We start from the raw sequence: 13,392 nt of genomic DNA on the forward strand, positions 1-13,392 counted from the left end.
GGTCGGTCGTTACAACCTACCCCTCTTAAAAAGAATCTCATCCCGAGATTCAGGCATCAAAAGCAGGATGGCGTTTTTACCTCCTTGAGGAGATAGAAAACCTGGAAAACGCTTGTTCAGATACTCGTCCATTTCCCATGTTGCTTCATCTTCGGTGTGGTTTCTCCAGAGGATCTTGTACATCCTTACCACTTGGCGTCGGGTGTGCCTTTCCTTCTGGTCAAGAACTCGATCTGGGTACTCGGCGTAGGTCAGGTCGGACTCTACCTGAAGCTGTCCTTGCTCTAAGATCTCTGCTGGAACTCGGACACATTTCTTCAGTTGAGACACATGGAAAACATCATGTATGGCTGATAGCTGTTCTGGAAGTTGGATCCGGTAAGCAACGGGTCCACATATCTCCACAATCTCATAAGGGCCAACATAGCGGGGAGCTAACTTGCCTTTTATTCCAAACCGTTGCACTCCTTTGGTCGGGGATACTCGAAGGTACACACGATCACCAAGGTCGAACTGCAGGGGTCTTCTCCGCCGGTCGGAGTAACTCTTCTGTCGAGATTGGGCAGCCTTGAGATTAGCTTGAATTACCTTCACTTGCTCTTCGGCTTCTGCCACTAAGTCAGGGCCATAGACCTGTCTTTCTCCTGCTTGGGACCAGTTCAAGGGTGTCCTGCATCTCCGGCCATACAGGGCTTCGAACGGTGCCATCTTCAAACTGGCCTGGTAGCTGTTGTTGTAGGAGAATTCTGCTAAGGGCAGACACTTGTACCAATTCTTGTCATAGCGGATAACACAAGCTCTTAACATGTCTTCAAGAATCTGGTTGACTCTCTCGGTTTGGCCATCGGTTTGAGGATGATAGGTCGAGCTTCGGATGAGCTTGGTGCCCATAGATGCTTGTAGCTGCTCCAAAAAACGTGCCACAAACTGAACTCCTCGATCAGAGACGATAGTCTTGGGTACACCATGTAGGGAAACTATACGGTCGAGGTACAACTCTGCATACTGCTTGACGGTGTAGATGGTACGAACAGGAAGGAAGTGGGCGGTCTTGGTCAAACGGTCCACTATAACCCAGATGAAATCATATCGTTGTGTTGTAAGGGGTAGTCCAACTATGAAAAATCCATACTGATGTCTTCCCATTTCCAAGAGGGAATAGGTAGCGGTTGCAGGGTTCCTGCTACCTTCAAATGACTGGCCTTGACGTGTTGACAGGTGTCACATTCTGAAACATACCGAGCTATCTCTGGTTTCATTCCACTCCACCAAAAGGTTTGACGGAGATCATGGTGCATCTTATTGCTGCCAGGATGGATCGAGAACTTGGAGAGATGGGCTTCATCTAGGATTTGCTTTCTCAGCTCGGGGTCGGCGGGTACTACTAGCCGGTTTCCATAATACACCCCTCCCGTTTTGTCCTGACGGAATTGTTTATATCCCTCATCCTTTACTGAGATCTTACTGATGATCCATTGTACTTCCGTATCTCTTACTTGTGCTGACCGGATTTGGTCTTCCAAAACTGAGTCAAGGATGATGTGACCAAGGGTTTCTTGAGAAACAATCTCCAAACGGAGTCTTCCCATCTCGTGGCACAGAGTCTTGGTGAAGGCTGTTGACAACAAGCAGTTGCAATGGGGTTTGCGACTGAGGGCATCGGCTACCACATTGGCTTTGCCGGGATGATAGTGCACTTCCAATTCATAATCCTTTATCAACTCCAGCCATCTTCTCTGACGCATGTTGAGGTCGGCTTGAGTGAAGATGTACTTGAGGCTCTTGTGGTCGGTGTAGATGTTGCAGTGAGCTCCCATTAGGTAGTGCCTCCATATCTTCAAGGCATGTATTACTGCTGCCAACTCGAGGTCATGGGTCGGGTAGCTTAGCTCATGAGGTCGTAACGCCCGTGAGGCATAGGCAATGACTCGGTTGTCTTGCATAAGAACACACCCAAGTCCAGTGCCAGAGGCGTCACAGTATACGTCATACGGCCTAGAGGGGTCGGCCTGAGCCAAAACTGGGGCTGTGGTCAGCAAGTGTTTCAGGGTTTTAAAGGCTTCTTCACACTTGCTGTCCCACACAAATTTGACCTCTTTCTTCAACAACTTGGTCATTGGCTTAGCTATCTTGGAGAAATCCGGTATGAAACGCCGATAGTAACCTGCCAATCCAAGGAAACTCCTGATCTGGTGTACTAAGGCAGGAGACTTTCATTCCATGACTTCTTGCACCTTACTAGGGTCAACGGCGATACCATCCTTGGAGATAGTGTGTCCCAAAAACTTGACACTATCTAACCAAAACTCACACTTGGAGAACTTGGCATAGAGCTGGTGATCTCTCAGCCGTTGGAGAACTATACGAAGATGGTCGGCATGCTCTTCTTCGTTCTTTGAGTACACTAGGATATCATCAATGAACACCACTACAAACTTGTCCAGCTCGGGCATGAACACCGAGTTCATGAGGTACATGAAATAGGCGGGTGCATTGGTGAGTCCAAAGGACATGACTAGGTACTCGTACAGTCCATATCTGGTAGAGAAAGCTGTCTTGGGTATGTCGCAGGGTCGAATCTTGATTTGGTGATAACCAGAACGAAGATCGATCTTGGAGAACACCTTTGCTCCGGCTAACTGATCGAACAAGACATCAATGCGTGGCAGTGGGTACTTGTTCTTGACTGTCACAGCATTGAGGGGTTGGTAATCCACACACATACGTAGACTGCCATCCTTCTTCTTCACAAACAGGGCAGGGCAACCCCAAGATGATGTACTGGGTCGAATGAAGCCCTTTTCCAACAGATCATGCAACTGGGTCTTCAACACGGCTAACTCAGCGGGTGGTATCCGATAGGGTCTCTTAGATATAGGGGATGTGCCAGGGATCAACTCTATGGAAAACTTAACTTCTCTATCAGGTGGCATACCCGGCAAATCTTCCGGAAACACATCAGGGTACTCACAGATAACAGGGAGGTCTTCTAGACAGACTCCCGATAGAGGGTAGGCACAAGGAAACGCAGACTCAGGATGGGTCAAGGATATGGTAGAACTGCCATGGGAGGGTGAGCTGATACAGAGGGATCGGGCTGATGTATCTAGAACCACTTGATGTCGGGCCATCCAATCCATACCAAGGACAACATCTATGCCTTCTAGGTCGAGGATGATAAGGTTTTCCTTGAAGAGGGTGGGACCTAGCTGGAGAGGTACAAGAATAATGACCTGATCCGACGTTATCCTTCCTCCAGGAGTGGCGATCACATAGGGTTCCTTAGTATGACCGACACTTAGCCCACATCTTTCCCTAGCCTTACTCCCGATAAAGCTATGAGAGGCTCCCGAATCAAACAACACAACAATAGCTTGATTTAAAACAAGGAAAGTACCCGTCATTACTGGCGCACCTTCGGGGAGCTCGGTCAAGCTGGTGTAGTTGAGTCGGCCTTGTCGGACTTGCACCTTGGGCCTTCTTCCTCTGGCTGCCATGGGGTTCTGACCTTACTGTTGATTCTTGTTCCTGGGGCAGTCCTTTGCAAAATGTCCTTCATTGCCGCAGGTAAAACAACGATTACTGGCTGCCGGGCGAGGTGGCGTTGGCAGGGTCGGCCGGGGCACTTGCGGTTGGAAGCCTGGAAAACGAGGCGATCCATTTCCCTAACTGCTGGGGTCGGCCAGGGGCTTGTGGAGGGACCATCCGGAACCTTCGAGTCGGCGGACTCGGAAATGCCACAGAGGCTTTCCTCTTCTGGTCGGCCTTGAGGGCTTGCATGCAATCCTCCTGAGAGATGGCCAGGTTGACCAACTCATTGTAGGTGTCCACCTTGATGGGGTTCAACCTTTCCCTGAGCTCCAAGCTTAGTCCTCGGCAGAATCTGTCCCGCTTCTTCTCGTCTGTGTCCGCATGATAGCCAGCATAACGGCATAGGTCATTGAAGGCTTGGGCGTAATGCAGCACATCCCGAGTTCCTTGGGTGAGGGCCATAAACTCGTTGAGCTTGCGCTCCAGGAGACCTTCTGGAATGTGATGCGCCTTGAACGCCGTCCTAAACTCGTTCCAACTGACCACGTGGCCAGCCGGCAGCATGGCATGGTAGTGATCCCACCAAAGCCGTGCGGAGCCACGCAGCTGCTGAGCTGCAAACCGCGCCTTGTTGTTGTCGGGGCATGGAGCGGTGAGAAGCTCGAACTTGGATTCGATCGTACGAACCCATGCGTCGGCATCGAGCGGTTCTTGTGTCTTTTGGAACAGAGGGGGCTGTGTCCCCAGAAAGTCCTCATACCGTGCGATATGCGGCTGCGGCTGTGCCCTTCCACCATGTGGCTGTTGTTATTGTCCTTGCACCAGATGCCTTAGCAGCTCAGTTTGAGTTGCTAGGATTGCCTCCAATGGCGATGGGGGCAGGGGCGGGGGAAGATCCTGTCGCTGATCGCTACCGCTGGGCACAGAACCAGACCTAGTGCGGTGCGCCATCTGCAAGAGTTAACGCCCCATTAATTTCATAACCTTAGGTGTACTCCAACAAATGGAACGTATAAATTAAATCCCTTAATGCGACTCTTGCCAATGGTGCAACACACGTCCTCATAGAGAAAACACATTCCTCTCATTCTCAGCATAGATAACCTCTACCTTGACCTGGTACTCCACTTCAGGCAACACATGCCACATACAGACTCCTATGATCTGATCCAACTCAAACCAAGGGGTCGGACCACGGTCCAACTTAAAAAGGTCAGACGGGGCGGAAACTGCCTCAAGGGTCGGCGCATTCTGGCTCGCAAACGGGGGTCGGCCAAAGAACAGGCTCCCCGAAAAACAACAGGTGGTCATGGCACAACTTACTTAGCCTAGCATCCACACCATACAAAGATGAAAAGCTATGCACCAGAATCAACCTTATATACAACGGTGTTTCAACACAGGGAGCACTCAACTCGAGGCTAACCTACTACAACTTTTCTAAAATCTAGGCTGCCGAGGAGTACAACAAAAAGATGGTTCCCTGAGAACCCTTAATCTACCAATGGACACTATGAGTCGGAGAAGGGGCGCCATCTTCCTCTATATCCATGCTGGACGCTCCCTCATCTTCCTCAGGGTCCTCCTGAGCTTCGAGCTGCATGTTGAGGGCATGCATATCTTCGAGCTCAGCTTGGTGCTCCTCCAGATGGGCATTGGCAACTGCCAACTTCATTTCCACCTCCATCTTCTCCTCCGAGAGCTCTATCATGCCGTCCACGAGGTCGGCGACTTCTCCTTCAAGCTCGGAGATCCGATCTTGCATATCGTGGATCTGGATACCCCGGTGAATCAGCTGGTAGGTTTGGCCTACCATATCTCTTCTTGCTGCCTGGAGGTACCCGTGAGTATCTGCGGCCGTCCAGGCGAAGAGGGTCATGGCTCTCCCCTGAAGCTCTATCAACCGGTAGAGAGCGGCCATGCACCGGATGTTGGTGGAGATGGTGACCATGGCGCAGGTGGTGGCTAACACCTCGATGTTCCCGACGCGGTCAAGCCATGCCGGGTCCAGCCGGTTCCTGACGGGGAAGAGGCCGATCGGGTCGAGCGTGATCTCCACGGGATGCAGCTGACAGAACTGGGTGAGCAACTGAAGGGTGGCGGACTCCCAGGTATCTTCCGGAGCGAGACCGTAGGCTATTATGCCAAGAGAGGGCCAGTCGGGCCATGCAGGGGGAGGTGGTACCAGCGCCTGTACTTGGCACGTCTGAATACCCTGTTCCAGATATAACCGCCCGGCATACAAGGGCGGGGACTGGTACCCAAACCACTTCAGCGTATCCCACAGAATCGCGGGAAACCCCTCGAAATGCAGGCACGTCGACTGGAAGGTACCGTCCGCTCCAAAAAGGACATGTCCGGGAACAGCCATCTGGAACCAAGAAACCGAAAACCGCGTGAGATAGATTTCAAGGATCAAGGGTCGGATAGAGAAGCATACTGTTTCGATCAAGAGCAACTAAAACAAACTAGAAATCCTTAGATCCAAAATAACTCTTCCGAACAAGGTTGCTGTTGAGAAAGGGAACCGCACAACCTTTTAGATATGACGCATGCACGGCCTACCTTACTCTTAACCAAAAAAAAACAACCGCCCGAACTCGGGTCTTACACGGTCAGTGCCGGTGACAAGGCAACAAATACGTCTCTCCCTATAATAACTAGTCGGTTCTACAACGTCTCCTAAACGAACGCGGTTAGTGTACCTGCAGAAAACACCCACACACGAACCTTTCGTGCCAGCACCCACGAAAGCGTTCCCAAACATTACCGCTCACTATAGGAACGGCACCCATGCGTTCAAGGCTGCATGGACAGCACTCAACCGTGGAAATAGGTTCCCTTTGAATGGAACCATATAACCCTTCGCATACTCGTGATGCGGAATCGGCACACGTATGACAAACGTGGCGAACCAACCGTGCTGATAGGTTCGTTGGAATCGAACCGTACCAACCTTCGTATGGAATACATACGGAACCTGCGCACGTGTGATAGACGTGGGTGAAAACAACCGCGAAGATAGGGTCCTTTGAATGGAACTCCCTATCAACCCTCGCATGCTCGCGATGCGGAACTCGGCACACGTATGATAGACGTGGCGAAGTGCTGGAAGGGTTAGCAAGATAACCAAGTAATTATTAGTCACCTGAAACAACCCCAAAATCCCCTAGGGCCTCTCGTACTAAAGTCATCCTTAACGATCGTACGAGATATTTTTCAAAGAGTTTCTTGCAACTTTTATCTTTTTAAAGAAGTGATGTTAGGGCCTGTTGTGTTCTCTGTCTTGCTAAACCGGCTCTGGTACCAGCTGTGGCGGATCCACTTCCTGTTTACTTAGTTTAGGCATGAGTGTCGCGTATTAGACGGCTTAGTTATGTTTAACCAAGCAAATCCGAAGTGGATCCGCCACAGTGGGGCCAGCGGCAGCACTTGCGCCTGCTCCCGCGACTATGCTTGGAGCCTTTATTTGCTTTAATATTAGTATAGATAAAAGAGCATATACGATATATCACTAACCTTTTTTTCTGCACCATCTTTTCCTGCACCATCTAATCCAAATAAAGGCTCTGGAGACCTGTCAAGAAACGAAAATAAACAATTAGGAAGACAGACAAAATAATGTAATATAACGGAAGGAAAACCAAAATAAACTTGTAGGAAGACAGGCAAAACGACGTACTAGAATCTCAAGAGTGGCGACGGTTGACTGTCCATCCGGAGGCTTCTTCCTCCTGCTCATCGCCGCCTCAGCTGCGTGAGCTCCTTTTCCCTGGCCTCTAGCCTTGATAAATGCAAGAACCCTATGGCCGGTCAACCATGCTGGGAAAAGAAATCAACGACTAAATTAACAGTGGGCAAATCGATCAAGTTTTTTTTTCTAAAGGAGAGCGGGAGGGAAAGGGCCAGAGACGAACCGGCTCGACCACGTCGTCCTCGCTCGACGGCGAACGACGGACGGCGGAATGAGAGGGCAGAAATAATGCAAGCTAACTCCTCTTCCCTGGTGCACGTTTGCTTGGTGAAAGATATGGTGAACGAGAGTGGTGGAAGGTGAAGCGCTGACGATGAATATGAGCTAGCTAATTGCAACGTATATATAAAGAGAGAGACTGAGATATATAGAACGGCGCTGGGACTGGGAGTGGAGGTAGGAAGAGAGGAAAGTAGCCGAGAAGACGCTCAAGCTAGCCTCAATGCCATGCCAGAAGGTTAGGGATGAAAAATAAAGCCAGAGGAGCGAGGCGGAGAAGATGGTGTTGGGTTGGAAGGGTCGATGGACGGGGACGCCCGTATATAACGGCGCCGAGAGTTTTGTTGAAAGGTGAGCTTGCTAGTCAAAGTGAATAGTTAATTATTCGAATGGCGACAGGGCACTCAGGCCTAGGCCATGAACAGGTCTTCTTTCGTGCATGTATCAGTGCTTGGAGATAAGAGAATACGGAATAGCGTGCAAGGCATCAATGCATCAAATGCTGCAGCCGAAGAGCAGGTGACTATAGATGTCCATTCGGGCCGCCCGGCCCGGTCCAGCACGGGCTCGGCATGGCCCGTTCGTTTTCGTGCCGGGCCTAGCCCGTCACGATAACACCCTCGTGCCGGGCCGGGCCAGCCCACGGGCCTTGGGGGCTGCCCATACACGGGCCCGTGAGGTCTTTTTCGTGCCGGGCCGGCCCGAAGGGCCCGTATTTTTTTACGGGTCGGGCCAGCCCGCAGCCCATATTCGGTCCACAACACACAATCACAGAATAACAGACAGACACAATCACAAATTCACAATTCACAATTCACAATTCATTTGAGCTGTTAACATGGAATCACAGAGACACAGACACAACACACAATCACAAAATCACAGACATAAAGACATTCATCACATGGAATTATTAGAGCTGTTTAACACTTGATCTGTGTGATCAAGTGTTGGCTGCCTCATTAAAAACCTTCCTAGGTAAAAACTCACCCTTGTGAGAAAACCCTAGGAAGGGAAAAAGAGTACAGCCAGCTCATGCTCATTGTTTCAATTCAACATTACAAAGAGTTTGAGACACACACAGAGACTGACAGACACAAAACATATTAACATCTAATGAACAACTGGCCAAGCTCCATGCTCCAACAGGCAACAGGCAATCAGGCATTCAAAGTCAAGTCTCCAAGTCTCCAAGTCCAACAGCAACAGGCAACAGCCAACATACAACAGGCTTCAGGACTTCAGGTTGCTCCTGGTCCTGGGGTAGGCCTGGAGGTGCACAAGCACAAGTGCACAACAGGGCAACAGGCAACAGCATTAGCTATTAGTGTTTGCAATTCAAAGAATTTAACAAGATGAGTAATGACAATCACTTACTGACTAGGAGTAGCTTGGCCTTCATCCATGTCTGGGTAGGGGCTTTTGTAAGTTTCCTCCAGTTCATTGACCTCCTTCTCAACATCATGTTGGGCCCTTGCATCTCCCAACTCCCAATCCTTGAGGCAGGTCAGCATCTCCACCATCTCAGGCAGCAACCGTCGGCGCCGCTCCTCAATCACCCTGCCAGTTAGACTAAAACAAGATTCCGAAGAAACAGTGGAAACTGGAACAGACATAACATCTTTAGCAAATATGGACAAAATAGGATAGGATAGCTTGTGCTCATGCCACCAACTAAGTATGTTGAAGTCATCATCATAGCAAGAAATAGTATCACTGTCCAGGTAGGATGACAGCTCTGAAGCAGGAGATATAGGAGGTGTAGATGAAAGAACAGGAGAACCACATGTACCAGGACCACCAAAGATCTTACCCCATGCTGTTCTTTTCTTACCAGTAGCAGCTGAAGGTTGAGCGGGCCTTTGCGATCGAACTGCACCAAACTTGTTTTCATACTTGTTAAACAACTTATGTAATTGAGTTCTTACCTCAGTGAAATAAGAAGAGTAATCAACACCAACTGTCTGAGAAAGAAGTTGGAGAACATTATGAAAACCTCTCACCTTGGCTCTAGGATCCAAAATGAATGCAAAGGAATACAACAGAGGTATGTTCTGCCAATACTTGAGAAACTTAAGCTTCATGGGAACAACAATATTTCTGAGCAATGGATCAGAATCTTGGCCATGCAAATGGCCAGCAATCTCAATAATATGATGCAACATCAAAGGACTTGTAGGATAGTAAACACCAGATAAAGCAACAGTGGAATCATAAAACATTTCAAGGAACAGCAAAATTTTCTCAGCAATTACCCAATGGTTTTCAGTCAGAAGTGGCTGGCCATTGTGCACATAATGAGCAGAAATAAAGACAGAAAAGACATTCTTATATGGTAGTAGATGTTTGAGCATGAGATATGTAGAATTCCATCTCACATCCATATCTAAACCAAACTTACGAGGGCGTACCCCCTTGAGAATGCAGAAGTTATGGAAAGCTGCAATGCGTTGATTAGAAGAGTTCAAAAAAGAGATTGCAGTCCTAAAAGCCTCAAGATAAGCCTTGATCCTCTTCAAACCAGACTTGACTATGAGATTGATAATATGACATGCACAACGTTGATGCAAAAGACCAACAAGTGCTTTATCAGAATCAGAATCAGAATCAAGAGGTTCAGGATCTGGACCTAGATAACCAACAAATTTGGGAATAAGTGTGGACATGGCAGAAGTATTAGCAGAAGCATTGTCAAGTGTGATAGAGAAAATTTTATCCTGTAAACCAAACTCAGAAACAACTTGTTCAATACGCTCAGCAATGTTAACACCAGAATGGGAGCAATCAATCAACCTAAGAGCAATGACTCTCTTCTCTAATTCCCAATCAGCAGAAACAAAATGTGCAACAACACTAAGGTAGTCCTCCTTGGCATTCCCTGACCAAATATCAGAAGTAAGACAAACAGAAGAAACATGAGACTTCAAAGTATCAACAAGAGAAAGACGACGCTCGGCAAAGAACTTGGCAAGATCTCTAGAAGTGGTCTGTCTAGAAACTTTAGCAAAACGAGGGTTATGAGCACGCTGGATGTACTCCACAAATGCCTCTGTCTCACCAAAGCCTAGGGGAAGATCAAGTCTAGCAATCAACCGGCACAATTCTTTGCGAGCAAGATCGGGCTTGTATTCCCAATTAATAATTGAGCCATCAGAATGGAATTGCAGATGAGACTGAACAAGAGAAGAATGGTTTTGTTTAGCCAAGCACATCTTCTGGTGCCGGAGCAAATGGCCAGTACCAGCACAAGACCGGCCAGTAAGAATGTGAGAACAATGACGGCACTTGGCAGCGTACCTTACCTTCTTCCCGTTGGCGCCTTCCTGGAACAACTCCTCAAAGTCATTCCAGGCAGCAGACCGCCGCTTCCCCTTGCGGACACTGGTGCCCGTTGATGTAGTTGGGGTAGAAGATGGGGTAGAAGGTGGAATGGTACCTCCGGCACCGGCAGCATCCACATTGATGGGAGCAGCAGAGCTACCGACGAGTGGCACGGCTCCGGCAGCCACGTCGTCCTCATCGTCGCCTGGTAGAACAGAACAAGAAGAGGAACAGGAAGACAGGAACAAGAAGAGGATCAGGAAGACAGCTACAAGAAGATGAACAACCAAACAAGAACAAGAAGAGGATCAGCAAGATGTTACCTGGCAGGCCACAGGCCCTTAGGTCATCGTTGATGGTGTAGTTCTCGTCCATCACGACGACCTCCTGGGGCAAGCGGCAGCCGGGGGCCGGGGCGTCCCTCAGGTCTCACTGTCTCAGGCCTCAACCGGTCCGTCACTCAACGGCGCGCGGCACCCGACGGGGCGACGGATACCTGCGACGCCGGAGCCCGGAGCAGGAGAAGAATACAGTTACCTGCAAGAAGAGGATCAGGACAACAAGAACACGATCAGGAGGATCTACATCAGGAGAACAAGAAATGGATCAGGGGGAGGGGGATCTACCTGCGACGCCTCAGCGGCTCAGCCCGGGCTAGAGAGGACGACAGGAACAAGATCAGGAGAACAAGAAGAGGATCAGGAGGATCTAGATCTAAGGATCCGGAGGATCTAGATCTAAGGATCCAGATCCAGATCAAGATGTAGATCCAGATCCAGGGAGGCGGGACGGAGGAGTCGAGGCGAGGAGGGCAGGAGGCGGTGCGCCGGTGCCGGTGGCAAGCCGGCAAGGCAGAAGGCACCAGGGAGGCAGCCAGGCACGCAGGCGCCAGGCGGTCAGGAGGTGAGCCGGGAGGCGGGAGCCGGGAGGCGGGAGCGGAGGACGGGAGGAGTCGAGGCGAGGAGGCGGCGCGCCGGTCGCCGTCGGCCGTCGCCAACTCGCCGGGTCAGGTCGTCAGGAGGAGCTGAGGAGGCGAGGTCGCGAGGAGCCTGGAGGCGGGAGCGCGAGCGCAGGCGCGGAGCGGAGGAGACGAGGAGGCGAGGAGGCTGCGGCTGCGGGCGGAGGGGAAATGGGGGTAGGGTTTGCGAAGGGGGGGCGTCGCCGGCCGCGACGGCTTATATACGCCCCCCCTTCCGACCGTTGCTGGGCCGCCGGCCTGCTGGGCCGCTGCGTTTTGACGGGCCGGCTATCTTTTTCGTGCCGGGCCGTGCCGCCCGTTGGGCCGAGAATACGGCCCACGCCCGGCACTATGCTGCGGGTCGGGCCAGCCCGAGTTCGAAAAATTACGGGTCGGGCCGGGTTAGGTACGGGCTAAAAAAACGTGCTCCGTGCCGGGCTCTCGGGCTGCGGGCTGCATGGCCAGATATACAGGTGACCAGCGACCAGCGAGTAGAAGGGTAGGCTTTGATTTCACTTCACGATGAGGCTGGATCACGGGATCTCGCCTCGATCGGATTCCACCGTAGACGACAAGGCCTGTATTACTGCGCGCATCCACTGCTCGGTTAAAATGGTGTTTGAATACGAGGTGCTAACTTTAGTAGGGTCACGTCGAATATTCGGATGCTAATTAGAAGGACTAAACATGAGCTAATTACAAAACTAATTGTACAGATAGAGTCTAATTCGCGAGACGAATCTATTAAGGCTAATTAATCCATCATTAGCAAATGGTTACTGTAGCACCACATTGTCAAATCATGAACTAATTAGGCTTAGTAGATTCGTCTCGCGAATTAGACTCCATCTGTGCAATTAGTTTTGTAATTAGACTATATTTAATACTCCTAATTAGTATCAAACATCCGATGTGACAGGTACTAAAGTTTAGCACGGTGTTAAGGGCTGGGAGAGCATTAGATTAGGGTGTGAGCGAGCTTGCTAGGCCGTGAGGAGAGAGAGGAGGAATTCACATTCATTTGCGAGGAGCGATAGAGCTCGAGAGAACCAATCCAGCCTGTGTCGAGCGCAGGCAAGGCTGGCCTGCAAACATGCACAGAGCTCGTCACGCGTGCTACAGCTCCATCCGGATATGGCAGCCAAACCTCACAACTCACATGTCACATCCCTGTCACAGCTGAACGCCGAGGCGCGGCGACCAGAAGGGCCTCGTGGCGCGTGCCAGCGCTGCGCGGGTAGTTAACTTCGTAACTTGTGCGGGCGGGCGGCCACCGTCAGCAGGGCCATATGCATGTGCATGCCCCCCGCCCGAGTACGAGTGTGCTGCATTTTTTTTCCCCGTGCAATGCAAAGAGCCAAAGACGGCGTGAGGTCGCGTCGGCCATACAGGAACACCATTAGGCCAACTGCAATTGCGCCGTTTGGGAAGTTTGAATTCTAAGGGGGTGTTTGGGAGCACTCCACTCCACGAAAAATTGCTTTACACCATCAACTTCAAAAATTTCGCAGCCAAACACGTCTAGCTCTAGCAACTCCGGCTCCAAGAAAAAGGTGGAGCAGGGGGTAGATCCACATTTTTTGTGGAGTACCTCAAGAGGTGCTCCAAA

At 50.4% G+C, this 13,392-nt stretch overlaps 1 protein-coding gene and 1 long non-coding RNA gene across 2 annotated transcripts; both read right to left on the reverse strand.

Moving 5' to 3' along the window:
• Positions 1 to 7,042: 7,042 nt before the first annotated feature.
• On the reverse strand, positions 7,043 to 7,781 carry LOC111256942. Its single transcript, XR_002677206.1, has 3 exons — positions 7,449 to 7,781; positions 7,214 to 7,353; positions 7,043 to 7,108 (listed from the first exon to the last, which is right to left on the reverse strand). It is a non-coding gene; the product is annotated as an uncharacterized LOC111256942 (long non-coding RNA).
• Positions 7,782 to 8,600: 819 nt separating this feature from the next.
• LOC105914277 (zinc finger BED domain-containing protein RICESLEEPER 2-like) lies at positions 8,601 to 11,127 on the reverse strand. Its single transcript, XM_012845401.3, has 3 exons — positions 10,807 to 11,127; positions 8,882 to 10,677; positions 8,601 to 8,773 (listed from the first exon to the last, which is right to left on the reverse strand). The coding sequence occupies exons 2-3, from the start codon at positions 10,168 to 10,170 to the stop codon at positions 8,746 to 8,748; spliced, it is 1,317 nt and encodes a 438-aa protein (XP_012700855.1). The 5' UTR covers positions 10,171 to 10,677; positions 10,807 to 11,127; the 3' UTR covers positions 8,601 to 8,745.
• Positions 11,128 to 13,392: the final 2,265 nt, after the last annotated feature.

This window comes from Setaria italica, chromosome IV, assembly GCF_000263155.2.
Source record: "Setaria italica strain Yugu1 chromosome IV, Setaria_italica_v2.0, whole genome shotgun sequence".
NCBI lineage: Eukaryota > Viridiplantae > Streptophyta > Magnoliopsida > Poales > Poaceae > Setaria > Setaria italica.